This window comes from Falco biarmicus, chromosome 2 (assembly GCF_023638135.1).
Source record: "Falco biarmicus isolate bFalBia1 chromosome 2, bFalBia1.pri, whole genome shotgun sequence".
Lineage (NCBI taxonomy): Eukaryota > Metazoa > Chordata > Aves > Falconiformes > Falconidae > Falco > Falco biarmicus.
The window spans coordinates 31,199,049-31,226,672 of record NC_079289.1 but is presented as its reverse complement, the minus strand read 5'-3'; the positions used below and the strand labels follow the sequence as shown (position 1 = coordinate 31,226,672).

The following is a 27,624-nucleotide window of genomic DNA, read 5'->3' as shown; positions in this document are numbered from 1 at the left end:
AGAATATTCACAAGTTTGGTTTATTTCAGGAGGAAGAGCGCCTTTCAGTGCAGAATTTCAGGTATGTGCCCCTAATTGTTAATGAAGTCTTCTATTTTATTGTTAGGACAAGTATTAATAACTTTCTTTCTCCTTAGCAAACTTCTGAATGATAACATCTTCCACACATCTCTTCTGGCGTGTGCTGTTGAGGTTGTCATGGCGACATATGGTAGTAAGTTGAATCTAAAGTCCTAAATAGCATTGTTTTTTATTGATAATTATTGCCATTTTTTCTAACACATGAAGTAAACAGCAAAAAATAAAAAAGTGCTTGCTGAAAGTTCTGAACTAGCAGTGATTCAATAAATACAAAAAAGAAAAAACGTCAGAAGTGAAAGAATGTAGCACTCCTGACAATTTTAGTCTGTTTTCCTTGCAGGAAATGCTTCACAAAGTGATGGTACCAGTGCTGAAACAGACTTGTCTTTCCCGTGGATACTCGATGTATTTGATTTAAAAGCTTTTGACTTCTACAAGGTGATTGAAAGCTTTATTAGAGCGGAGCCAAGCCTAACAAGGGAAATGATAAAGCATCTAGAACACTGTGAACATCGAATTATGGAGTCGCTTGCGTGGCAATCTGTAAGTAATGTTTTAAACTAGTATTTGTCCTTATACAGTGAGCACATCTAGAAAAAGGAAGTCACGCCTAACTCTGTCAAATAAGTTGTGGTCTTGCTGAGATTTATTTCTAGCAAAATAAGTTACAAGAGCAAAACAAGCTTAGTTTTGGCATGTCTTCAGGTTTTGGAAAAAAGGAGTACATAAGAGGAAGAAGGTGACATAGCTCTGCTGATTTATGTGATTGTAAGCCAACATCATCTTACTAGTCTGGCCTGAATCATAAGGGTAATACCCTTAAACGGTATTTCGGTGTCAAAGACAAGGCAATAAATTCTGTGCTTTTATTTGTAAGTTAATTTTTATCCAGTTGCTATTCCCACTTGGCAATAGGGCCTTAGTTCTATGCATCTGATATGTTTGTTAATAGTGCTTTAAAATATTGATTCGCATTGTCCTTTGTGCTTCAGTCACTTCGGTATTTTTGGATACCATTAAAATAAAATGCTGGCAGTTGGCATGTTTTTTAGGCTGGATCTTAATAAATCAAACATTGTTTCTTTGAACTGCGTGTTACATATAAGCCGAAAGTAGGCTATTTACGGCACAAAACAGGAGGCTATCAAGACAGGTAAGTTTGACCAGAGAGACATAAAGAAACTGTTTAAGAGCCTATCCCATATCAGTTCTGGGAAGTTTAAAAAACATGGTGTGCTGTAGCTGATGGGTAGTTTAATTGTGAAGCAAGTTTTTCTTTTCAGGATAATCTGTGTTTGGTTTGTGTATGACTTCAGAGTGAAAAATTTAGTTTTCTAGTATGGGTGATACTCTACCAGGCTGTGGGGTTATACTTCTGGATTCAAGGAGGATTGTTGTGCCTGAGCAGTGAGTGCCCCATCCATGTTCAGCATGCTGACTCAGGGTTGTATGACAGCAATTGCCATGCTTCAAGCTGAGTTTAGTGGACCAGCTTGTACCAGCCAGCTCTTGCCACTGGATTTTCCTTGTGGACAAAGTCAGTCGGCACATGTGGCGCTCTGAATATGCCGTGTTACAAGTGACTTTTCCACTGGGGGACCCAAGGCGTGTGTATCCAGCTCTATGCTCATTACCACAACACTGTAATGTGCCCCAGGGTTTCTGGTGCAGTGCTATAGCAGCTGTACCAGAGTGTAAATTTTTCCCTTTATAATGCTTTTGCATGTTTGTGTGTTGTCTTGGGAAATGCACATGGTCTTTCCATTGCTGTATTAATTTCTTCATGATTTTGCCATTCTTTGAATAATACCACTAAAAGCACGCAAGAGCTTACAGAAACAGGGAAAGTAAGGCAGTATTTCAAGAGGCAGGCAATATTTTAAGAAGCTTGCAGGCCTATAAAAAGTGCTTATTTGAGAGTTGTAACACTCAGAGGACAAAAGACAGAGGTACAGATTCCAAAGTTTGACTCTACAAGCAAAAAGTGGCGCCTGGTACCTTCTGCAAACCAGTTTGAAGTCAGCTTACTGATCAGCAATAAGCCATATCTACCAGTTTCCACCCAGTAATTCAAGCACTGCGTGCAGATAACCTGATTTGGGTTTGGGCTTTCAGACTGGAAAATCCAAAGCTTTGCATTTTCAAAAAATACGGGCGTAGTTGCAGGCTTTTGTGAAATAAATTGTAACATCATCAACAAGCACAGGATTATTTTCTGTTTTCTGAGTGCTCTGTTTGAATGCATTTTACTGTGTTGAATCTATCTTCTTGAGTTTCCAGAGGTATGTTTGGTACTGTTTTGGGGTGGCTGATATAGCTGATTTGAGTGTTAATAGAATAGTTCAGGTGGAAGGGACCTAGAACAACCATCTAGTGCCACTGAGGTATGTGGAGTGGAGCGCAGTGGAGGCGATAAAAAGAAACGTGCAGTACAGCTATCCAAGGGCCTTTCTGCTTCATTGACCTGTGCTTCATGTCTCACCTTGATGTCCCCAGGTGCAGGACAGCGTGCAGTCTCCTGCTGCCAGGGGTTTGTCAGCGGTGGGCAACAGCTGAGGGACAGCTACAGGCAGCTGGAGCCTGTGTGCGGGCACCCTGTGATTCTGCACTGGCCTCCGTTGCCTCCAGCTGGCCGTAAGGGAAAAGCTGTGAGGTGTAAGCAGCAGATTGCATAGCGGTGGCTCAGGAGACGACAAGTAGTGGGACATTATCTATGTTCAGATGTCTTGCAGGGACTGTGGGCCACTGCAGTGAAAGACCCAAGGCCCGTACGTTATAAGGCTGCATGTAGAAATATAAAGCCCTGAGTCCTCTAGTACAGAAAATCCCCCCGTGCCTCCCATCTAAATATTGGCTGGTTTAGTCTGAAAAGTGTAAGTTATTAGCAACAGGAGAAAAATGCTTCCAGGGCTGACTTGCAAGGCTGTTGAGGTCAGATGTCCCAGACAGGTTTAGATAGCGAAGGAAGGAGTGGTGTTTACCGTATTCTTTTGCAGTTCATTACCTGCATATTGTCTCCACGTAATGGTGTCCAAGATTTACGTAGTGTCTGCTTAATTTCTAATTCCCTGAAGAAGGGGCACGCAATTAGAGAAGTGTTCATACCAGGAGTAGCTCATACTAGTATATCTCTCTTACCTGCAAACACTCAATAAAGGAGGAGAGGCAAGCCAGATGACTTCTGCTTAGTCATGAAGAGTATCTCACCATAAGTGATTGCTTTGGGTTAATCTTAAACTACTTGATAATCCAAAACAGATGGAATCTCAAGAAGGTTCAAGTTTCCTAATACAGTTAGAGAATGTATTTTTTTTGAAAAGTGTTAAAATGTAGGGAATTGAAAAATATGGCATGAGTAAAGCTTATGCAAAAAAGAAATTCTAGCTTGGTAAATAAGAATAAAAACCTTTGAAAAAATGTTTGTTTATAAATATTTGCATAATGCAACTTGGTTTCCTCCAGTTATTTGCCATGTTTTTTTGTTTTGTTCTTACCTTCCCCCACAGGTAGTACATTTCATTACAGGGCTTGTCTGCTCTTTGGAAAGTCAGGCCTGTATTTATCCAGTCTTTCCTCGTTCTCCTGACTGCTCTAGGAATCAGGATTTCAGTATGATATTTAAAGGAACTGAGCAATTGAATACAGAATAGCTTGAATTTATTTTAGTTTTACTTGTCACAGAGCTTTTGTGAGGAAAACTGCCTTGCATAAGTTCTCTGAAGAAAAGAATCTTAAATGCATCTGACCTTTATTTGACTTTGGAGGCTGTATTGAATGAATGTGAAGGATTCTGTTTCTTAGTACCTGAAGATAATATATCACTCCTTTGCTAGTCGTTGTGAATACATTTATTGCTTTTGCATAGCTAGCTGATTTAGTCATCTGTGCTTGAAGAGGAAGATGAAACTTTTCTAGGTCATCCTTTCTTTTAACAAAAAAAGCATAAGCACGCAAAATAAAGGGTGGAAAAAAGTTGAAGGTTCCTCTCAATAATTCTTAGTTTTGAAAAGGGGCAAGTGTTCATACTGAGTAAATCATGTGGAAAGTACTTCCTTTTCCTTAAATCTTTATTGTTGAACCCTGAAGGGAGAAGCGCCGTTTATCCACTCAAATATTATTTACCAGTGAGGTTATGGTGCTTCCAGATGCAGATTATGTGGAGATCAGTTCAGAATATGTTAATAATACTACATAGTTTTTATTAACAGAATAGAAATATACTGTATAATATTCTTTTTCTACTGTAGAACATTTGTGCTTCATCTCACTGCAGTATTTTGGGCACTATTTTAATTTCACAACTTTATTTAAAGGGAACTGAAATTATTTTAGACTCAAAGATGTCTATAGCCTTTGCTTAATTTTTAGCATAGTTGTATAAATAAGATATAAACTTTGGCATGGTTAAAATCTGTTTCCAGGAAGTGGTGGAGTCACCATCTTGGGAAGTATTTAAAAGATGCGTAGATGTGGTGCTTAGGGAAACGATTTAGTAGTGGACTTGGCAGTGTTAGGTTAACAACTGGACTCAATTTTAAAAGGTCCTTTCCACAGAATCTAAATGATTCTGTGATTCTACAAAAGAGATAGTTACCAGCCAGCCTGGGATTCATGCTCAGTCTTTTCCATAGTTCTGTCAAACTGGTCTCTCTTGTGGCAAGCCAAAAAAGTAATTGTTTTGAATATCAAATTTGAAAATCAAATGAATTTGAGTTGTTTTGAAGGTTGTGTGAACAAATTCCGGGATCTGAACTTCCCTTAGAGAAAGCCCTGTCAACTGCCATGTCATGTATTTGACTAAAGTGTTGCTGCTTACTGGAGTATGTTGAGAAGAAACAAGGAAGAGCAAGGTTTTCAGCGTAAGCAAATCAGATACAAAGTCTATCAACTTTCGTGGTCTATTTTAAGAGTGATATAGCTGTAATATCTGAAATGCATTTGTTTCTGGGAACAGCATGACTTAGGTTTGGTGGATTTTTTGCTGGCTCATTTAAGAAAGCAAACACCTATGGAGTATCCGCCTTTGCTATTTGTGTCTGCAAAGCAACCCCAGTTCTGTTTCCCCTCCTCTCATGAGCTTGCATTCTGCTCATAAGCTGTGAATGGGGAGGAACAAGCAAGGTATTAGATTTCTTTCATAATGCTGCATAGAGAATATGCTTCCTGCAAATGCCTTTTCACATGTACAGTAGGTGAAAGAGTGGGGAGCGTACACGTTCTAAATCCTCCCATTAGGCATACTTAAAATAGTTTGGGCCGTGCTACAAAATACCACTTCTGCAAGCCAGCCTTTGGTGGGATGTCAGAGAAGAGGTGTGTGAAGCCCTTCTGCTTTGTCAAGCTTCAGCTGCCCAATACTGAAGTAATGAAAGGGTCTTGTTCTGCTTCACGGGAGTTGCAGACCAAATGCAACCTTGTCCAAAGATGAGGCAGTACATGCCAGCCCTGTATGGCAGGTTAGAGAAAGCACAGCCACACTTTCCTGGTTAGCTCTGCAGAGGGTAAAAAGCTCCATTGTTAACTTGTTAACTCATCCAAATGAGTGCCAGGAGTCCAAGGGATATTAATTCCTCTTTGGACTGCAGTTTTCAAAGGTTGTGTGGTAGCTTTTGCTGTTAACAGGGATGAGAGGCAGCTGCACCAATTTCCACAACCCCCACAACAGCCCAGAACAGAATGGGGAGTTGCACTGTGGTGGGCTATAAAGGAGTAATTCACAGTCTGATTTGCTCAGTTAGCTACAACTGTGGTTTTTTGGTGTTTGTTTATGTGTGAGGGACAAACAGATATTGAACCAAAGTAATGATTGCACTACAGCTGTTGACGCTGTAGCCTTATTTGATTGTATTGCTCTTTAACACTTGCTATCCTAATCAGTATTTGTATTTTTCAAAGGAGAAAGAAACACCAGTATTGATTTCTGTTGCGATTTAGAGTTGTAGTGTGGTTTGGAGTGTTAATGACTGATGCAAGATAAAGATGGCTCTACAAGGCTACCTCTCTTAATGGTTAAAATTTGATTAGTAGACAAGTGTGCTTTGCTTTATTCATAACTTCTTCCCTGTAGCATTGCCTAAACTGTGCTTCATAATGCTTCTCCTTTATCAGCTCCCTCTTCTCTGTGGGTTTTTTTTTGTCAATTAAACATCTGCAGTGAAATCTACAGTACTGTTTCATCACGTGTCGAATTAACATGACTCAGGGTTTGCAACAAGTATTTGTCGACTAACTATGCAGTTAATATTTATACTCAGATACCTCATCCCACACCAAAGACTTCTGTTGGTTTTAAATTATGCAGGTCATTGTGGCAGAAATGCCTTTCTGAGGAAAATCATGTATTCCCAAAGAATACATTTTATTGCATAAATATGACAAACTCACTGAGCTGGATTAACAGCAGACCTATTTTGATCGTGCAGCAGGGAGAAAAATATTAAACAGGTATGTTTAAGTTGGACTTGGCAGTGTTAGGTTTATGGTTGGACTTGATGATCTTAAATTTAGATTTCTAATCTAAATGATTCTATGATTTGCTTAAAAAGTGTTAGACAAATCCAGGTCAGTCTAAAGCTGTAAGAAGTTACAGGTAAGCAAGTACTCCTTAGTGCTTTGGTGTGGTACAAGCTTAACTATGCAGTCTCCTGGTCTTTGATTGTACAAGGACACAATGGAGCTCACCGTACTCAAGTGCTTAGTGCCCATTTTCTCACATGCAGTGTACGATTTTAAATGAGGTTTCTGTGCTCCTTGTAAGGAGGAATTAAGCATCTAGGAATGGGAGTTGATGTATTTTCCTGTGGTATGTATCCTTCTCAGTAGTGTTTTCTGTTGTTTATGTCTGAAGTCCTACACCTCTCCTGGAGGGTAGGTGTCTATATGCAATTTGAAGTCTTGTCTTTGATTTCGATGTCTTAAGTCATTTCCTTTAAATCTGGACGAAGTAGGAATGGTGATGCCATCAACATTTTATACAGTGGGGTACTGGATAAATACTTTACTGTTGTATTAAAAGAATGACGCTAAAACCTTGTTGAAGGACCGGGTATCGGGACTGCATCTGTTCTACTGGCCTCTAAGGGACAATAGTTCAGGCTTGAGTATTGCCCCACCATCATCAGTGGTGTTCTGTTGGTAACGTGTTCCCTGGCATGTTTTGGCATGTGTCAGCAGTCCTCTGGACAAGGCCTAGGCAAAATTTGGGGCATGATGCAGCTCAGGGACTATTTTCAACTGCTGGCATGGATTAGAAGTTGAGAACGTTCAGCTGTGTGGGTGCAAGCTGTGCTTTGCTGCTTGGCCTCAAGGCCTGGGACCGGCCGTGGCTTGTTGTGTTACCAGCTACAGATGTAGTTGTGGGTTCAGCCACGAGTGACTTCAGCGCTGGCAAATGAGTCACACGTTCCTTTACTGTCTTTGCTGTAGGCTCCAGGAGCTGTATGTGTTTCTGCACAGCAGCCGGTTTCTCTTTGAATGGCTAGTGTATGTCAGACATACTCTTTTCATACCTACTACATTTGGCTTTCCTTAGATATGGGAATACCTAATTTGTGAATGGGGGACAGCCTTAGGCACAAAAAAACGCTCAGCTTATCCAGAATGGTATTTGCAAACACGGTCACTGGCAGAATAAGAACTACATAGGGGACTTCACCGGTGTAAAGACAGGCAGCTCAGGAATTGCAGGCATCGGATTGCTCTTGCAGACATCACTTATGTCCTGTGATCTTCTGGATTTTAGGCACCTATTATCCGGTCTCAGCATGGAGGTTGCTGTGGACCAAGATTTTTAATGTGGAATTTTATAGGGTTTTTCATACAGGGGAAAAAGTGTGCTAAGGGTCACCGAACTATGCCATTTCACATGCTTGCCATGCTCCTTTCAAAGAAGGAGTGTTAGGATGGTGCAGCTTTAACCTTAAAGGAGGAACCGAGAATTGATTTGAGGTTTTCTGTCTGTACATACTAAATATATTTCTGCTTGCATTGTGAGTGTGTTCCAGAAGCGTGTGTGATGAGAGGGAGGTCACTGCTACCACTGTTGCTTGGCGTGATAGTGCTAAAGGATCACACTGGTTCTGCTGTGTGTGCTTTTTTTTTTTTTTTTTTTTTTTTTTTTTTTTTTTTTAAGGTCATGAATTAGCTCTGACACTTCAGTTGCCACAGCTGTGGCTGGTAAGCCTTCTGTGATTTTTGCCTTTATCATACAAGGCACATTCTTAGAAGTCTGTAAGATGGTTGCCTTTTGGGTATTTGTGAATACACCATATAATACCATATAAATACAAACATATTTATGTATGTTTATATGCTTTTTTAGTTTGAGCATATATAGACACACACACTTTTTCAATAAATGCATAAATAAAATACATGAGTGTTTCTCCCATGCCCTTGTACTCCTGAAGAGTTTCCTTTTATGAAAATCATGCTGTGCTTTTTGAAGCTTGAAACTTTTATCTGAATGATAATCTTCGCTGTCTGCACCATCACTTTGAAAATCTTCCCTGCCACTCCTATTTATCGTGAGGATGACTCAAGCTGTTTTTCAGGCTTGGGTGTTACAATCCAAGCAAATCCTCTAGGCTGCTGGAAGAGAAACCAGAACACGTAAAGCTGAGGTCCTGTGTTTCCTGCTTTTGTCTGTGTTGGCAATGTATTCACTTCTTGGTAGGCACGCACTAAGTGTACAAAACACTCGCTAGGGTTGTAAGGTATTGGCTGTGTTAGCACAGTATTAATGGATTTATCTGTTGCAGGTAGACCCAAGTCAGCCCAACCCTTAAGATGCTATTTTGGTTCAAGTACAAACACGACTGAAGGGATTACCTAAGGCACAGCAACTATGTGGAGTTTTCATTCTGTGAAATTTGGATGCCGATTTTGATTAAGGATTTAAGTTTTCCTCTACTTCATCTACTGCTTTAAAGTAGAGTTTCTCTTAGTAGGGGAATGTGAGTCCTGCATTGTTAGACTTCTATAAAATAGGTATTTAGGCTCCCTCTATACTTGAAACAGCTGTACTTCCAATAAGCAATTAATTCTATTTAATTTGTTATTATGTATTTTACAATGTGATGATTCGCTTTTTCAAGATACCTCTCTCCACTGACTGTAGAGAGCATCTGTCTCAATGACAAAACTAAACTAGATGTATAATGTTTGTGAGTTAAGGTTAGTAGAAGTGAATCGTATGATTAATATTAGTTTTCATAACGATGTTTCCCCCTTCCTTTCAGCATTAAGGGGACATTAGCAAGAGGAAGTTAATTACACCTTGCTTTGCTTTAGGTGGTTACTGGTGCTATGTGTTTCACTTATAGTCACTGTTGTGGTTTCTGTTTATGTAGAGGTCTCGTACTGTTACCAGCATGGCTACAGAAGCTGAGGATGTGTCATGATCTCTCTGGCCATGGATGTACAGCTGTAAATGGGGATCTGGATTTTAGAGCTTGTGCTCAGTGGAGCTTCCAGCTTTGTTGGTGTAGTGTGAAGATATCGTGCCTATGTCTACATTGGTCCCAAGTACAAAGTTAGCCACAGAAATAAGACTTGTTTAACGTGATATACTTTTTTTTTAGTCCTTTTTTTCTTAAGTTTGCCCTAATTATTAGTAACATTTTAACAAAACCCAGTGAAATAGTGTTTTGTGAATGCCTGGTTTTCAGGTTTTTGTTATATTGTCCAATGTTTTGTTGGTCATACCACAGTGGGATGGGATTATGCTCTCTTAAGTTTGCAGTTTTTTAAATCATTGTAGTGAAGCAAAACTGGTGAAATTACTAGAATGGAGTTTTGTTTTGTTTTGTTTGGAGTTAGTTTTGATCTTGCTTATTTTGTCTGAGCCACAGTCCCAAATAACTGTCGTAAGCTTTTATTGCTCTTTCTATCCTTATTGCTGTGTTATTTGACCCATTCTGTAGTTAAGTTTTCTGTGGAAGAAGGAATTGGCTTCTGTTAGGAAGCAAAGTAGGTGCCAAACAAATAGTCTAATGTGGAGGTTTTTTTGCAGCTATATGCTCAGTTTTCAAGCTCTTAAGGGTTTAACAGTATCTTGTCAAACTCAAAACTGCCAAATTATATGTCCTTGGCAGTGGGTTTTTGTCTCTCTGCTCCATTTTCTCTGAGTTACTGCATGCATAAATGCATGGGGTTTGGTTTGTTTTGGTTTCTTACTATTTTTTTTTGGAGCCTAAATAAGTGCTTTTGTGCCTGCTTTTATACTGTATAAATGTACAGTATTTCAGTTATATGTTCGTATCACTGAATAAATGTCTTACTCCGGTAATAAAAAGTCCTTGTCAGGGATGAGAATCTTCCTGTTTACAACTGTTGAGTAGCCATAGTGTTCACAATCCTCCAGAAAGTGAATCCCTCTAGGTTTTGTTGAAGCTCTTCCTTTGGGTTGGGTTTGCTTGTCAGAATGGGTTAGATGCAGACAGGTAGGTGCCTGTGGTACGGCTGAGTGCTGTGCCACTAATGCCTGGATCTGTGTGCATCGTGTTCACCTGAACCCCTGAGCAGAGACTTTGGGGCCACCCAGTTAGTCTGAACTTGGCTTAGTTAAGTACCTGAACTGTCATCGCCCTGTCCTTCCCATTTGGGAGTTAGCCTGCCCAGAACAGAGCCTGTGCTTGGCATGCTCTGTCTGTGCCTGTTGCACCTTCCAGCAGCTTAGAGGAACTCACAGATCTTGTCTGCTAGTTGGGAGTGGTTTTGTTTTGGTTTGGTTTTTTTTGCACTTACCCACCTACAGGAGCATGTGAAACACAATGTGAGTGTGCAGTATATATGGGAAGGTTTCTTTCACACCTAAGAAGTGTTAAAAAACTTTAGTAAGGGAGTAGACAAAGAGGTTTGGTTTTTTTTATTTTTTTGAAAGGTGTTTTTGTTGGGGCTGAAAAGGCAGATATTTCAGTACTTGCTATACCATCCGTATTCTCAGTTTCATGTATTGCTATATACTTAACAAATTTCTCCATTAAGAAATACCTGCAACGCTGTGGGTACTTTTTGCATTACCTCATAAAAGCATCAGTTTTATTCTAGATACTTTCAACTTTAGTCAAGTGTAGTTCTTGTTGCTGTGATGAATAGTAAATTTTTTGCAATGCAGTATTGCTTCTTAGTGGCCAGGAGCATCTTCAGTTTTTATTACATTAATATCTGCTTTTAGAAAGTACTTACCAGGATGAACTTCCAAAAATTAGTAGATCTAATGTTGCATAATTTTACAGAAGGGTGAAGACTTGCAACTAATGTGTACAATTGACTTCCTTTCATAAAGCAGCAATTTTTGCAGAATTCATTTGAAAAGCAGAAGAGTTTTCATGCGAGATAAGCTTGATAATATTCCCAAGATAACAGCATTAATCTTGCATACCTCCTATTACTAGCATTGTTATTTAAGATTAAGGCAGCAATTCAGTGTTTGAAAAAAGGGGGGTTAGGGCAAATCTTAAAGCTATGTGTGCGGAAAAGTGTTCTTTTATCTCTTCAGGAAAAGACAGGAACTTCTTGTTAGAGGCTGGCCTTTGCTTGTGCTTAAACTGTAGAAAACTTACCCCTTCTTAGTGCAGGACAGCTTTTAGTTTTGTTATAACTGGAGTGAACAAGACTGCTTGTTAAATTAGGAATAATAATTTAAAATCTAAATGCTTAGTTCTGGAATTTTTAGTTTTCCAACAGTGTGGTAAGACCAGATTATATGTGCAGTGTTCTTTTCATTTGTTTTAATTTTGTGGTAAGTTCAGTTTTCTTACAGGAAAAACTGGGCTTACTTTTTAAGTAGTTGTGTAACAGGAACTGGATGGGGGGGAGGTGAAAAATGTGAAAGGCTTCAGTGTCAAAGCAGGATTAGAACAGACTTCTCCATCCAGCTTCTTGCAGAAGTATTAGACTGTGCAAGTATATCTTTCTGAATTTGCATTCATTTTAAATGAGCTCTACTGAATATGTTTGAAAATGTGCTAATTCAGTGTTTGTCAATTGCATTTATACAATGTTTTTCAGCACTCTGATAATCGGATAACAAATGCAGCCCAGACATTTGCAACTTCTAGATGTAGAATTTTTCTTGTTTGCATTTTGTCTTAGCTCTTGAAATGTATCCTCTTTCATTTGTCAGTGATGCTCAAATACCAGTAACCCTGAGGTATAAATGGTAATGGTCTAGCAACAAAGGGAACTTGTCAGGATTTACGAGTCTACCCAGGTACAAGAACCTTACAGTATTACATTTACTGCTGGAAAAATATGAAAAATCACTCTTCATTGATAAAACTCTTAGAAAATAAAAGAATAAGTAATTCTAGAGGATACTATGCTCAAGTAGAATTTTCAAAGTTACCAATCTCAAAGTGAACCTTGCTGGGTTTGTTGCAATTTTAGCTGAATTCTTTATGTAATTCTGAAAATGTCATCTTTGGCAAAGATGCTGGTTGAAATTACAAATTAAAATCACTTTCTCATTGGCAAGGGGTGGTGGAAGACACTATAATCATGAGTGATATGGAAAGGCTGAGTGTCAATCAAGTGTTACTTGCCTCTTCCAAAAGAAATGAAGATGGAGCAATGAAACTAGTGGATTTGAAACAGGAGGTTTTGTTTTATTTTTTTCGTTTTGCTTCCCACACACACACATGCAATGTGAACTTTTTACTGCAGAATACTGTGGATGTTAAAAAGTTTATGTGCATTCAAAGGGAGACGGGACAAGCTCACAGAAGAAAAATTTTAGTGTTGCCGAAATCACACACACATCTGACAAAGAAAGTCCTGAGATACAGCTGAAGTGGGACAGCACTTGGACAGGAGAAAGCCCTGTATGCTCTCCTGCTGTTATCTTCTTCCCCAGGCATCCAGCCTTGGCCACTGTTGGAGGCAGGATTGTAGATTAGCTGAATGTTTGGAATCTGATCCAGTAAAACCATTCATATCTTTTACCTGATCTTGGGAGCTCTCTTTCAGTCTTTGCATTCCTATGACTGAGGTTACTTTCTTAAGAAATTGAAGTTTGGAGGCCGATTTCAGTTAAGGGTTTCACCTGCCTGAAGTGCAATTCAAACCTGTGTGGTTTTTTTTAAGCACTTTTAGATGAAAAATATAGAAGATATATTTGACCTAGTATTGGTATTTCTTTAAATGTCAAGTCATGTATACTGAATGAAACAAACTTTGACTTGCGTTCTGTTCCTGAGAAAGCCAGAAATTAAAATTTCAAGTCGAACATAAAAACTATAAAACGGGAAATCTTTTGCTTTTAAAGTAATGGTATGTTGAGGTAAATCAGAGATCGTGATAGAAAGTTTGTTTCTTTTTCCTTGTCTTTTGAAAGTGCTGGTTAATTATGTAGTTATCAATGGCTGCCTATCCTGCTTTAGATGAGAAAAATGCTTAGAATCAACTACATTTCCACTGCTTTTATTTTTATGGTAAGTGTACAGTATCTGCACTCTGTAGATGAAGAAACCAGACTACAAAGAACAAATTCGTAACTAAAACTGAACTCCTAACCCCCTCTGCATAGGCATATGAGTAAAAATAATGTACTTTTAGGGAAGTACTGGATGCAACAATTCACATGCTCAGGAGCTCTGATAATATAAGCCTTTTTTATTTGAGATGCCTGGACACGACTTAGGAGCATATCCCCTCATCTAAATTTAAATGTTGGCATAAGCTCGTACCAGAGAGACAGAAGAGTTGATACTAATGGCAGGAGCAGAGCGAAAGGAGTGCAACTGTTCAGGAATGTTCCAGTGAAAGCATTGCTTCATCCACAGCTCTCCAGGATAATCCTGCTGCAGAACCAGAAAAGGTGGAGAAAACCTTGTCCAGTCCTGAATAGCTGGTAGCTTGGCTTTATAGTGGCTTGTTGTGGGAGGTACAGGTTCGCTCCCCCTCTTCTGAATCAGTCTGATCAGGAATTTCTCAAGTAATGGTCAGATTCTCTAAATTACAGATGTTGCTTTTTTGGCTGTGTTCTTTTTTGCTGGGGCTTTTTTTTGTTTTGTTTTTTGTTTTTCCTTTTGTGGAAAGAGTGAAGTATGTTTAATAATTAAAAATACGAAGCTTCCTCAAACAGTTTCAAGGTATCAAGCTGTTAACTGGTTGGAAAGCTATTGCACTGAGTAGCTTCTGCTTTTTGCAGTAGTGTAGTGCAACAGTCCTAGAGAGCGAGCGCCAAGCAGAAAGAGCTACTCTCCATGCTTCCCCAGGCTCTTTGAGCTAATACACCAAGGAAAGCCTAGTTTAAAAGGGGGTACCCATACATGTGACTATCTGCTTGTTCTACTTTTAAGCCAGTGATTATTTTTCATTTTTCTGGAGTTTTGTAATCTCAGAAGGAGTAGCTTCTGTTTACCAGGGTGAAGCTCCGGGGTGCTTGCTGCCGTAATACAGAGGTGTTGCTGAACAAGTTGTCACTCAGACAAGTAACAGCTTTGATAAGCTTGGGAAGAGTAGTAGCCTAGAAAGAGCCCAGCAGTGACATGAAGAACTTTTAGTCTCAAAGTCTTTAGAGGGAGTCTTCTATTAAACAGGCTTTTTAGAGATAGATGCATTGAGATGTCAGAGATGAGTGCCTGGCTTTTGAACTTTGGAATTGTCAGTGACGTAGGATTTGTCAGTGGCATACGGAAAATGTAAAGAGTTTCTATTCATGCTGAGAGTTTCATGTGTTTTTCTGAAGTCTGATATGAATCAGAAGAGTTTAGGATGCCCAGCTTAGATAACTGTCTATTTTCAGATACAATGCAGACACTGACTATCCTTGTAGCTTAAGCTCATGCTATTTGAATTTCCTTTCATAGGTTGTGTGCATAAAAATTTAGCATGCTGTTAAATTTAAAATCCAGTTGGCATTAGTTTCTAGCAGTCTTTGAGTAACTCAGGTTTCCTGTAGTAGTAAGCAGTGTACAGTTGATTTATAACAATTAAGCAAAAGCTTTGCAAACTTTGAAACTCACAGGTAACATGCCATGTATTCTGACAGCACAATATGCATTTCCTCCAACATTGATTCATGCTTCTGTATGCTGCTCTGAAGTAAAAATGCCTCAGTGCTCTATCTGTGTTGCAGATGACTACTTTAAATCCAAAGTGCAAATTAATTTTTAACTCCATTTTCATTCTTGACTCACTCCATTGTTTTTGAGGAGGAAAAAACCAACACTGCTTACTTTTACCCTTTAAATATTTATTTTATTTTGCTGTAATGTTAATTTTGAGGAAAATGTACACAGTGTTCTAATAGCTGGGAAACATACATAGCAGGACGTTTTAAAGCACTTTTCTCTATATATTCTGGTTTGTAACAGTAATGTACGTAGATTGTTCCTTTTACATGGCTTTGACTTTTCCAAGTGTCTTGATTGATTTTGCCACCACATAGCCCCAGGTAGTTTATTTTTAATACCTTATAAAGTTTGCAAGAAAATAGCATTTGAAATTTTCAATGCTCATGTTAAAAATGTTTCTAGGACACAAAGACTTGAGAGGAAGTTTCATTCTAAAAATTACCATGTCTTTAATTTGTTTATGGGACATAAAAGAGTTTCCTAGAATTAATTGGGTTGATACAGATGCTCATTGATAGTTAGCGAAGGTCACGTTTTTCTAAGAAACTACCACTTTGAGATTGAATTCCCTTATTTGGAGGATGTTATTTTGCTCAGAAGTTGTGCTAAGTCGAAGAGCTTCTCACAAAAGAGTTTAATAAAGTGTTACTGTACCTAAAGCACTAACTTCAGTCATCAAAGGTTATTTGGTTATAATTACACAGACATCTGAGACAGAGGTGAGAAGAAAAACCAGTTTGTCTGAGTTGTTTGCAGATGCCCTCAACTACCAGAAGATTTAATTGCTTTATGGGGGCCAGGCTTGTGCAGAGAAAATGTATTTTTATCAGATAAACCTGGGAGAAATGAAGTTGTGTAGCCCAGTCATCAAAGCCTCATATGAACGTAATAGTTCCTAAGAAGGAAGCTGCAAGGAGAAAAGACAGGAGGGAAGGGTAAGACAGAGGAAACTCCGGAGCAGGCACAGTAGCTGAGGCGGTATGAACGAAGTGGTGCTGTTTTCCTCAGCAGCTGGAACCTGCAGTGTAAACCAGGTAGTTTCACCCCCATCCTCAGTAACTTGGAAACAGACATCATTATTACAAATTAGCAGTTGTTTTAACTTTAGAAAAAAAACCCACCTACTTTTTCATCTATGTTTGATTTGATAGACAGTCTTTAGACTTTGGTTAATCTATTCCAACCCCGAAAGTTCATTTTTAACATACAACCTGTCAGAAAAGACATTTGACATAAATTCTTAAAACACTTTTTCTGTGTACTGTTATGCCTAACACTTTTACACTCATAAACTTTTCTGATGTGAAGGAAGCGTAACATTTACATATCAGAACATATTTCCACGGCTGAAGAAATGTGCAGGCTTCTAATTCCAGTTTAGTCCCAGTAGTCTTTTAATACAGTTTATATTGTAGAGTCACTGTCAAATATTTTCATCTTTATGGTCTGAAGGCTGTGTTGAATGAAGTTTTCAGAAACTGGCCTTTCAGAGAATCTGATGTCCCGTGGCCTAGTGGTCCGGTTCTTTTTTATGGAATTTTGAATTGTATCTGATGTAAAATAGTAGACTATAGGGTCAAAACAGCAGTTTGAAACGGCAATGCACAGAGTGACGGGGTACATAGTCCTGACTGCAGTTACCACTGAACAGTTAATCCAGGTCTGTGTTCTCATAAGGGAGTAAAGTATTAAGGTAATGTTATAAGGCACAAAGCAGAAGCAGAATATCACCAAATGGACAAAAATCATTTTGAGTACCTTTTTCTTGCTTAATTTATTCCGACTTAATGTAAGAGGTTTATTCAAAGTCCGTAAGACCATGGTGGAGCAGGTCACGTTCAAGATGAGTGGAATAAAAAACCCAACTATTTCAATGAAGATAACAATTCGAGATAGGTAGGTTTTCCATGTGTCCTCTGAAAAGTTTTCAAAACATGTTCTTTGTTCAGTATTATTGCGGCGGTTTGTAGACTGGAAAAAGCTTGCTGGTGTGCTGCCTGCTAACACTGTTATCCATACTGCAGCGCAGACAATTTTTGCATTCCTTTTGGTTCGGAGAGTCTTAGATCGAAAAGGGTGTACTATAGCCAAAAAGCGATCTACACTTATGCAAGTCAGAAATAAAATGCTCCCGTACATATTTGTATAAAAGAGGGTGACAGAAATCTTGCAAAGAATGTCTCCAAAAGGCCAGTTTCTCGCTACAAAGTAATAAATCCTGAAGGGTAATGTAAACACAAAAAGCAGATCTGATATTGCTAAATTCAGCATGTAAGTTGTAGTTTCATTTCGCACTTTTAAAGTACAAATAAAAATGTAGATAGCAACACAGTTTGCTATGAGGCCAAGAACAAACACCATGCTAAAGATACATCCATATAAAGTATATTTAAAGGAGTCCTCAGTGGAGCAATTAGAGCTTACCATTATAATGGTATATTTAAAAAGTCCTGTGATTTGGAGGTTTCTCTAGTATTTTTATCGCAACTTTTTTTAAATTCCAGAAGAACTTGCAGATGTATTTGAACCCTGTGCTTTAGTAAGTTTGTTGCAGGGTAAAGCTTCAGAGGAGAAACATAATCTCTGTGGCAGGGGAGTACATCTCCAGCAGTGATCACCAGGAGGTCGCTCCTCTCTTCCCAGTGGTGTTTGTAATCACATAGCCAGGCTTCAAAAGTCAAAACCCATATAATTTGTGGCAGATGAGGTCATCCCAAAGCTTGCTTAGCTCCCTTTGCTCCCTCAGTTCGATGAAGCTGTTGTAGAACTTTCTGCCTTGTTCACGGCTGCGGATCATGGTGTTGGAGTTTTGTCGGTGGGGTACGGATGCTTCGGATGCTTTAGAAAACGCTCTCCCCGATGCCACGCAGGGTCGGCACTTGGGTTTCTCCCTCAGCCTTCTTTCTGTGAAACGAGCTTTTTGGCTGCTCCGAGCGCTGGCTGGCTGGCTGGCCGGCCCCACGGGGTGGGAAGCAAGCTGCTTGTGAGGGCAGAAATTAAATTCCAGAGCGTGTTTGTTCCTGCAGAGCACGGCCCCGGCGTCCCGCGCCCCTGCAGCCTCTCGCCAGCCCGGCTCCTTCTGGGGAGGAGAGGAGAGAGCTCAGGCAATTTGTAGCGTGACATCACGGGAGGAAGAGGATGGGCTGGCTGAAGGATGGTTTCAGTTCAGTTTGTTTGCCTTGCCCGGTCTGATAGCGTGTCTGCTGGGGCTGTACCTTGCAGGCTGCAGGCAGTCACCAGCAGAGCGCTGCTGCTGCAGCCTCCTGTTAACTCTTTCCGAACTCCCTGGAAGGGCCTTGTCGGCAGTGCTGGAGTCCAAAAACTTCATCACAAAAATCTTTTTTCTTCAGTTGTGAGGAGACTTTCCAGTGTCTGAAATTCCCCTTTGGCTTTGGAGATAGTAGTGTCATTTTACATATTATGTGGGACTGAACTAACGTTAAGTTTTTTGACAGATACCTTTGCTCACAATGCAGAACATTTTATTCACCAGCAATCAGCTGAGTGGTTCTATCTCAATTCCCTCAGTTACACCTCAGGAGGGACAAAATAACATTGATAGGTAATTAAATAAATTTGCAAAATAATTGCTGAAAGAGAGAAGCATAAATATTATGAACCTGTGGGTTGCTTTTGGATGTTCCCAGGACTGAGATGCGTTGCAGTGGGAGGAGAAAATTTTAACTCGTTCCATATTAGAAACCAGGGTGTACTTCTAATCAGAAAGATGGTTCTTTTTTTTTAAAAAAAATCTTCAAATTGTTTTTGTAAATTTTGTGGTAAAAAAAGTATTTTCTTCAATAGATAAGCACAGAATTATTATACCAAAATAAATACTGTGCTATGCAGTTGTTTCTCGTGATTTAAAGGGGGCCAATTACTGCACATATACAAACTACTCCCATTGGTCACTGATTAATGAAACAAAATGATGTTGCAACTAATTAAATTAAATAAATATAAAAAAAGAAGCTCTTATTGCCTTTAGGGGCAGATACAAGATAAATCTTTGTTTAGACAGATTCATTTATTTAACAACAGCTTGGGTAGACTCACTTCTGGCATCAAAACCAGTCTATTTCTAAGTCTTAGAATAACAAATCTCTTCGTATCTGACTGGGTGGCATGGTTCTTTTGAACTAGATTTTAATCAGTTGTACCTAAGCAAGGCTCTGGGCAAAACCTTTCTAGTCTGCTGTAAAGAAGAGTAAATAATAGCTCTTCACACGTTTTTGGTGTAGTTTCTTAGTGTAAGGTATGTCAGACAAAAATCAGAAACATGCAGAAGTGGGTCTTGCTTATTTTATTTCAAGTTTTCTTGGTTTCTTCTGTGAATCTCTTTTCACCTTAATTTTGTGGTGAAATCAAGCAGCTTCACTTCAGTAGGCTAGAACCACAAGAAAACTTTTTGACTGTTTTTGAAATTCATGCTCAACTGTAAAGTGTAGTGCATTTTCCACTTGAAGGCAACAAGAAATGAAAATGTGAGCATGGCAGAGTCTCTTGTGTGTCCAGCTTAACTTGTACCTTAGCATCAAGTTGCCTTACCTGGCTTTCATCAGAAAAGCAGTCATAACATGTGGTTAACTTCTGTGTCTATTCCCGGCAGCCTTGCATGATAAAAGGGGTTTTCCTGCAAGAGTCCTTGAGTTCTGCATTGCACTGTTGAGCTCTGAGCTCTGTTTTCCTGCTCCAGCTTCGTTTGCACAGGAAAATTGTGTGGGGCAGGCTCAGTCACTGGAGTGAAAATCCCTGAAGTACAGAAATTTGACATTGCATGTCAAAACCTCAATCAATAATTCACCTTTAGAGAGTGAAACTAATGGAAGTGTGTCTCTCATATTCCTTAGTACTTGAATTTCCATTTGGGCAAAGGTGTGGGTGCATAGAGACAGAGCAGGGATGTCTGACCAGGGACGCTGTCCATTTTACCGCGGTAAATGTGCTTTAGAGCAATTGTAAAGGTGTGTCCTCAGCCTTCATTTTGTCCATTAGAACCCCTGCCTTGCTGTGGCCCTGTTGTTGCTCCTGTTACGAACTTAGGCACTACTTGGAGCTGTATTTTAGGGGCTTGGGTATTTGCTTGTATTGCCTTTAGGACCTTCTTTTGCCCCTGCAGCTTTTTGGTGCAGAACGGTACATGCACTTTACAGTAAGCGAAGAACCAAGTGATATTTGTGTACTTCCAGAAATAGCATTGAACTGCAGGGTTTTTCCAGATGCAGAAGAAAATTTGAAAACTGCAAGTTGACAGGTTTTTACTTTGTATCGCGTTTCAGTGAGGGGGTATATGTCTGAGCAGGCAGTCTGAGTCATTTTAGTGCGAAAGCGTGAATGGCAAAGGTGAACTGCATACCCGTTTTCTTGAATTTGATGTGCCTGAATGTTATCGAGCAGTGTTTTAATTTGTGTGAACCGCTCAGAGTTGAAGAACCTGCGTTAGTGCACCGCGAGCCGTGGGAGCTGAGAGCAGCCTCCCTTCTGGCCGGGCTCCTGCGTGGGTAGAGAGGAAACCTCATCGCATGCTTTCCTTTCGTGGGATCATCTTTCAAGATGTTGGGTTCTGTGCTGTCAGATTTGGGAAAGCCGTTGGTAAGCCCCAACACTGTAAAAAGTTAAAAGAAGAGGAAGAATTGACGTGATAATGACCTTGCTTATGCTCCTTCACCACCAGCAGATTTTCCTTTGTGATGAGGAGGGGCTGTAGGCAGGAGGAAGCAGCTGCAGGGAGGGACCTGTACACTGAGGGTTGTTTTTTCTCCAAAGGAAACAAAGCTGCCACTGCAGGGAAATGCTGTGTTAAGTCTGTCTGCCTTTCTCCATCAGAGACGGGAATGAGTTAGGATCTGTCATTTGTTGCTAGTGCTAAATGAGCAAAGACTGTATCAACAGGTTTCTTGTGGCTCCTGGGCTCCTTAAAGCTGAGAGCTGATGAGATGCTTGAAATCATCTTTCACTTCAGCAGCGAACAGATTTTGTACACTCCTTCAGTCAGTTCCCACTTAATTCTGCTTGTATTAATTTAGATATCCAGGTTTAGATATCTAGGACTCTTTACACCCTTGAGTGATCTTGGATTTGTGTGGCAAACCTATTCCTGCATTGAACAGGGGGTCAGGAGGAAAAGTCCTTACAACTCTCACAGTGTGCTAATAAAGCAGCTGTAGGATGCTCTGCCAACCCACAGCTGCTGCTTTCTCCTACCCCTCAATGCCACAGAGTTACAGAGCTGGGTACTTGCTGTTACCTAGGACACTGGGGCAGGGTCCCTTAAATTCCGAAGTCCAAGTTGAGTGCTGACGAAATATTTCCACTGAAACAACACAAGTACTGGAAGGCTTTCCAAACCTTTGGAGTTATTTTGGCCAGTGTTTTGTGTTCCTCTGGCACTACCCTAGTCTTCAGTGCTGGAATCAAACAGAATTGTAATCAAAGGTGAAATGAATTTTGAACTTGTTCTTTCGTACTGCATTTAGTCTGGCACTGATGATACTACTAAAAGCTCTTACTTTAGAGGAAAAAGCCAACTTCAACATTAATAACATAATAAATTCTTACAATGCTTCCAAAGCCAGAGTATGCACTGTTAAAAGAAGGTTGTCAAATGCGCAGAACACTGTATATAACTCCGTTATTCTATAACTAATATTACTGCTTTTAGAAGCATGGCTATCATGGTACAGGCATTTGTTCTTGCTCCGGTTAAGCAAGCTTAGGCAAAAGAGCTCAACAAGTGCTACTGTTTCAGTAAGACAAATCCTGTCAGGACAATGTTTTCTTTGCACTAAATGTTATTACTTATTCAACCATTTTCATGAGTTTTAGCATTTTTAGTCTGTTTACTGGAGTTTCTCTTTGAGCATGTGTATGTACAGGAAGGAATTTATTATGGTTGAGAAGTAGGGCTGCGAGTCAGGAAGTTGTTTCTGGCTGCGCCACAGATTTTCTGTTCCAATCCTGGCAAAGTTTTCTATGACTTTGTGCTTTTAGCTTCCCTTCATGTAAGAGGTTGTTCACTTCCTCACCGGGGTGTGAGGCCACCTTAAATGTTAAATATAGGTTGAAGTCGTGGATGGAGAACCCTTTATTAAATAGGATATTGAGATAATTACAATGGCTAGTGAATGCCATAAAAATGTAGGAAGATTAACACTTTGTATTTTTAGATTAGATTCTTGCCAAGCAAAAGGACCCTATTGAGAGACTTCATTTAATTCAACTCCGTAAGTCTATGGGGGAAGTAGGTGCAGAGAAAACAGAGCTGGGAACTTTGACCCTCTCAGCTACCTTCCAGGCACTGCCTTGCAGACACTCGTCAGTCACTGCGAGACTGCCCCTGGTAAGCGGCTTCCTGCCCTCTTAAAAAGGAGCAATGGTGTCCACTTACAGAGACAGTGTGAAGTAGTTAATGCACTGAAATTCTCTTTTTTTTTTTCCCCCCCCTTTAAAAGTTTCCAGCGTAGTAGGCAAGTCTTTAAATGAGCATTTTTAGACTTAGAGTGAATGGACTATTTTTATTTAGCCAGACTAATCCTGCAGAGCTATTGCATAGCCAGTTAAAGACTCCTCCGTATCAGGAAACTTGTTAATTTAATGCAAATAAAGATACATCTACAAATTGTAAGTAAAAGTTAAAAGGAAACTGTAAATATTTTCTGCTGAAAGTTTGACTGACCTAGAACCAGTCTTCCTGAGTAGTTTTTGTTTTACTAGCTATGTTTTAATACACAGCTGCCAAAAATCTTTCAAATATTAAAAAGTAATTAAAAAAGCCAAAAGCAAGAGAATCTAAAGTATTTGGGCTCTGAGTCTGTTAGGTTCTCTTAAGTCAAAATAGTTTCTCTATGTGTGTAATTGCTTAAAAAGGTAAAAGGGAGCTCAAAAGAAAATGAGAGGTCTTAATTCCTGTGCGTTTGAAATGCTTCTCTCTTCTCTTTATAATAGTTTCAATTTCCTTTATAGGAAACACAGCTGCTCCTCTCCTGCTTACTGCTCCTCTCCTGCTTGCAGGAAGAGGAAAAAATTTCTCTCCTTTTGTATAAATTCAGGCTGCTAGGGCCTTACACCCCCCCACCCCCCCCCACCCCCCATAGCCTTGGATTCATGGAGGGAAGGGGTTTTAAACCCCACATACATTTATAGCAAAGGTATTTTATTTTTGCAGTCTCTCTAACTTGAAAACAATGGATTGCTTTGGTTCTTTGTCCTATTCACTGCACATATTATTAAGAACAATCATACTTTAAGAAATGCTACTTTTAGTCAAATTCTAGTTCTGAAACACATCTTCACAGTATTTGTGGTATGTTTGTGTGAGTAAGCAGTTTCTTTGAACTTGAATTAGTTCTATGAAGTCCCTTCATTGGTGTTTCCTATACTGTCCTTTATATACTTAGTATTACAAAGAGAAGTGGACTACAGACAATATGTTTTTACTTAAGGAATGCCATGTAAAAGCTGATATAGGTAGAAAGGAAAACCAAGATGTATTGGTGAATAATTTTCAAGCAACTAAGAGCCAAGTAAGTATATTCTGTTGCTTTCCTAGCTGGAACCCTCTCCTGTGAAGGGGAATTTCAGATCTGAAGTGCTGCTGTTGGGACTGTGTTCAGTTATCTCAGTATCCCTTAGCATAATATAATCCTTCAGCATACTTACAAGTCTACTTGAGGCTTTCTGAATACTCTGTAATTTACAGGACAAGTTCTTAAGAAAATGAGAAGATGGGAGAATCTTTAAAAATACTACTAATTTGACATTCTTTTTCTGCTTTCATTTTGATTTTGCACAAAAGTTTTTTTTGAAGCAGGGTTTTGGGAAAAGCTTTCCATGCACAGTGATGGAGAAAAGTGCAGAACTGTGTCCTGGAGTTTGTCATCCAAGTTCTGAAGATATTTTTAGAATATTTCATTTCAGAAAGTATTATATGTTCCCTCTGCTTACATTTTAGAGCTTGTTCTTGGCATTATTTGGTTTGTTGACCACAGTAGTTGAGACAGAGATTAAAAATATGGGATTCATTTTTTAAAGCACAATAGTTGCAAGTTTGAAAGTAGTTTTTGTTATAGCACAAACAGAAATGTGCGGTTTCTAATGGTAAAAGCAGCTTTGTGATCTCAAAGGTCCAGTTAATGCTAATGAACATGTTAGGTTTACCTGGAATTATGTAAAGGGTATCATGGAATATGCAGATTGGTTGTTTACATTGTAAATACACATGAGCAGTTACAGCAGTGTTTTAGGCCGCTAACAGATGACTGATAAATATTTGCATGAAGGTTCTTGAGTTACGTTTTTTATGTAACTTCTGGAAAGTCCCAGCAGCAGGTTTTGCTTACATTCTCAAATGTTTTGATGTGCAAAGTAAATTTTTCTGAGAACATGATTATAAAGGTATCCAGAGGGAGCAAGCAAGAATTGGGTAAGATGTTACCGCCACTTGTTATCTGATACATTTTAAAATGGTGACCCTCACCTCGCTCTAATATATGCAACAAGAACAGGTAAGAAATGCCACACCTACTTACCCCTCCCTGCAGCCTCAACTTTTAAATTCTTCATTTTCTGTAGTTATGAATAGCGTGTGTGTATGTGCGTTAGGGGTTGCTGATTTAAGCCTCTGACCCTTTATACCAGGGGTCCTCACACTTTTTAACCAGGGGGCCGGCGCGCGGATGCAGTGGCAGGCAGCCATCTGCGGCTGCTTGGTTTCCCCCCCCAACCCCCGGCGGGGGGGTCTGTAAATACCGGGGGCCGGACTGAGGACCCTGGGGGGCTGTATCCAGCCCACGGGCCGTAGTTTGAGGACCCCTGCTTTATACAGTCTCACTTCAAGGGAGAAATTAGTTTGGACAAAGGACAAAATCACCATTTCCATTGCATCTTTGGAGTAATTTGATGAGGCCACTTGGCAAGATAAGGAGCTCATGAAAGGTGATCAAAAATGGTTCTGCTGCTGTGTAGTGCAGTATTTCTCACAGGCCCTAGAATATGAATAGGTAGGTGTTGTACAGAGGTTTGTTCGGGACGGTGACATGGAGAGTTGGCAGTTTTTAACAGCTATCCAGATATGTCCTGAGGTGCTGTTCAGAGTTGTGCTTTATAGATTAATTCAGGAAAGCTTTGTGCTCTGCAGTGTATTCCCTTGGAGAAGAGGCAGCATGGCATTGAGCATTAGAAGTGCATGTTAGGCATCAGATGATTATGACATGTAAGTCTAGTTGATCTTAGAGTAGGCTTGTTAAGAGGTTGGATAACATGGAGTCTTTTTGAGCTTTAATGGATTGAGTAGTTTAAAAGGGATGGGCTAAAAAGCAAAGTAAATGATCATAAAATGAAAAGCTTGAGAAATGGACATTGATATTGTTCAGAGGAAAGAAAAATGGAAAAAGGATCAATAAATAATCTCAGCAACATGATTTTCAATGGATAGGAATAGGATGAAGGGAATTCCTAGAATGTCAGGTAGGAAGAGAGGTGCCTTAACTAGAACGAAATACCTGAGTTCCTGAACTCTTACATGGATTTTTTCAAACTTTTTGGATAAAGTTTATTCAATTACTCTGCAAACATGATTGAAATAATGGCAGTATTTGAAATTTCTCTCCACCTTATATGCAGGACATAAGTTAAATGGCTTTCCCTAACATTGTGGCAAATCTGGCTATACCCAAGCTTATACTTTCTAAGTTAAAGGATTAGAAATTAAAAGTTTAATTGGACTTGGCAGAAGTTTGCCAAATGTTCCTTGACTAAACATTCTTATTCAAAATACTCTGCAAGTGCAAAACATGACTGTTTCAGAAAAAGAAAGAAATCTGCTGCTGTAGTAAGCAAATACTAGGAATGATAGGAAAAAAATGGAAGAAGCGTCATGAATTATTTTAGAGCTATTCCAAACATACAGGATGAAACGGGTCAGGGGACAGAACTTGTAGAAATACATTTATAATTTGTTTAGTTCTAAGGCAATTACTTTTCAGTTTTCAGGTCTTTAAGTTTTTGCCCAAGATACATTCTCTGGCCAATACTGAGGTAGGCTGGTTCCATGTCAGGATCACTGGTCTTTATCCACATAGCTCTTGAGGATGTATTTCACTTCCATGCCAAATTACTTGCAACCACCACATCAAGTGCTTGCAACCTCTTGCAGTTTTGGCTGAATGGAGGCCCCTCACTTTCTAAGAGAAGATTTTAACCTCTACTTGTCAGGCACAGCAGAAAGCCCACAGTCCCATTCCTAGTCCCTTTTTTATAAAGGATAACATTATGAAGCTATTGAAAGAATTTACCGTAGTCATTCAATAAGATTTATATGAATTCATATATTTTAAAACCCCAAACCTATGGTATTAATTTGGTTTCCTTCACAAAACTGCAATGTAAGAAGTTAGGGGGGAAAAAAAGGTTTCATACAAGTTTTTCAAGCTGGTAAGCTAATTAGTGTAGATAAATACTGACATGAAAATGCTTGTCAAGAGAGAACTGCTGCCAAAAAGCAGAACTTGGACTTGATTAATGTGAAGAACTATAATGTTCTAAATGTGTAAGTCAGCAAATAACCTCTTTAAATTCTGTATTGTAAGATCACTTCAATGATTATTTAGCATATCATTTACAAATACTTCAGCTTAGTTCCCCCACCCCAACTTCTTTTTCCTTCTAGCCTTTATCCTGGTTTTATGAAACAAATTCAATACTTTATGAACATTTTTATTATTACATTGTTGACCACATTTAGCAGTTGTATTTTTAGTGTGGCAATCAGTTAATACCTAGAATGTAAGAAAGGAAATGTCAAAACTTTGGAGGAGGGACAAAGGACATGCTTCTTGTGATATTTTAGAATTTTCTGCTGAAATCTTGGAAGGAGTGGAGTGAGGCTGTTAAACGCAAAAGACATAGTGTACATTAGAAAAGGAAAAGCCATTTTTCATCAACTGAGTTCTGCAGAGGTCTGAAGGCTGGTTGAAAGAACATTTTCACAAATGAGCCATTTTCACTTGAATCTGTGAATAATCTTACTGGAAGTGTTTGGGAGACGTTAGTTTGACCCTGGCAGGAGAGGGGATGCTGGAACCCACACTCACCTTCTGAGCAAGTGCTGTCATTATGAGAGATCCTCATCCTTTTGCTGGAAGAGTGAGTCCTCTGAAACAAGGTGTTTAGCACCAGAAGGCGGCACTACATTGGGAACAGAAGCTTTCCACTGCAGTTCCCAGTGAGCTGCCATGCAGCACAGTTTGGCTCCTCCAGGTACTTGCAGTGGTGGTCTTGCAGTGAGATCCAGGTTGTGGCATGCATACCCCTCACTCAAGCTTCTGGGTTTTGTCACATTTTTTCAGCTGCTGTGTGTGGTGATTTAGTGGTTCAGTGGTGTAGATGGAAAAAGTTAACTTTCGGCTATGCAAGTTCTTCGAATCTGAGGTTCTGATACGGTTTTTATGATTGACAATTTAAACGT

At 39.5% G+C, this 27,624-nt stretch overlaps 2 protein-coding genes across 5 annotated transcripts in view; one reads left to right on the top strand and one right to left on the bottom strand.

Moving 5' to 3' along the window:
- Positions 1-27,624, top strand: part of RB1 (RB transcriptional corepressor 1) — an 82,188-nt gene that overhangs the window by 30,388 nt on the left and 24,176 nt on the right. For 2 of the 4 annotated variants that reach the window (XM_056329256.1, XM_056329257.1), the window contains exons 15-17: positions 30-61; positions 138-214; positions 422-624. In XM_056329256.1, coding sequence (XP_056185231.1) covers positions 30-61; positions 138-214; positions 422-624 — 312 coding nt within the window. Of the gene's footprint in view, positions 1-29; positions 62-137; positions 215-421; positions 625-9,431; positions 13,924-27,624 lie in introns of those variants that run through there. The other 2 variants (XR_008820322.1, XM_056329258.1) reach the window with 2 other exon arrangements.
- Positions 15,264-18,266, bottom strand: LPAR6 (lysophosphatidic acid receptor 6). The gene has a single exon (XM_056329284.1). The coding sequence runs from the start codon at positions 17,586-17,588 to the stop codon at positions 16,566-16,568; it is 1,023 nt and encodes a 340-aa protein (XP_056185259.1). The 5' UTR covers positions 17,589-18,266; the 3' UTR covers positions 15,264-16,565.

Excerpts from the sequence above, each read along its gene's own strand:
- LPAR6 (XM_056329284.1), bottom strand. The coding sequence starts at position 17,588 with ATGGTAAGCTCTAATTGCTCCACTGAGGACTCCTTTAAATATACTTTA.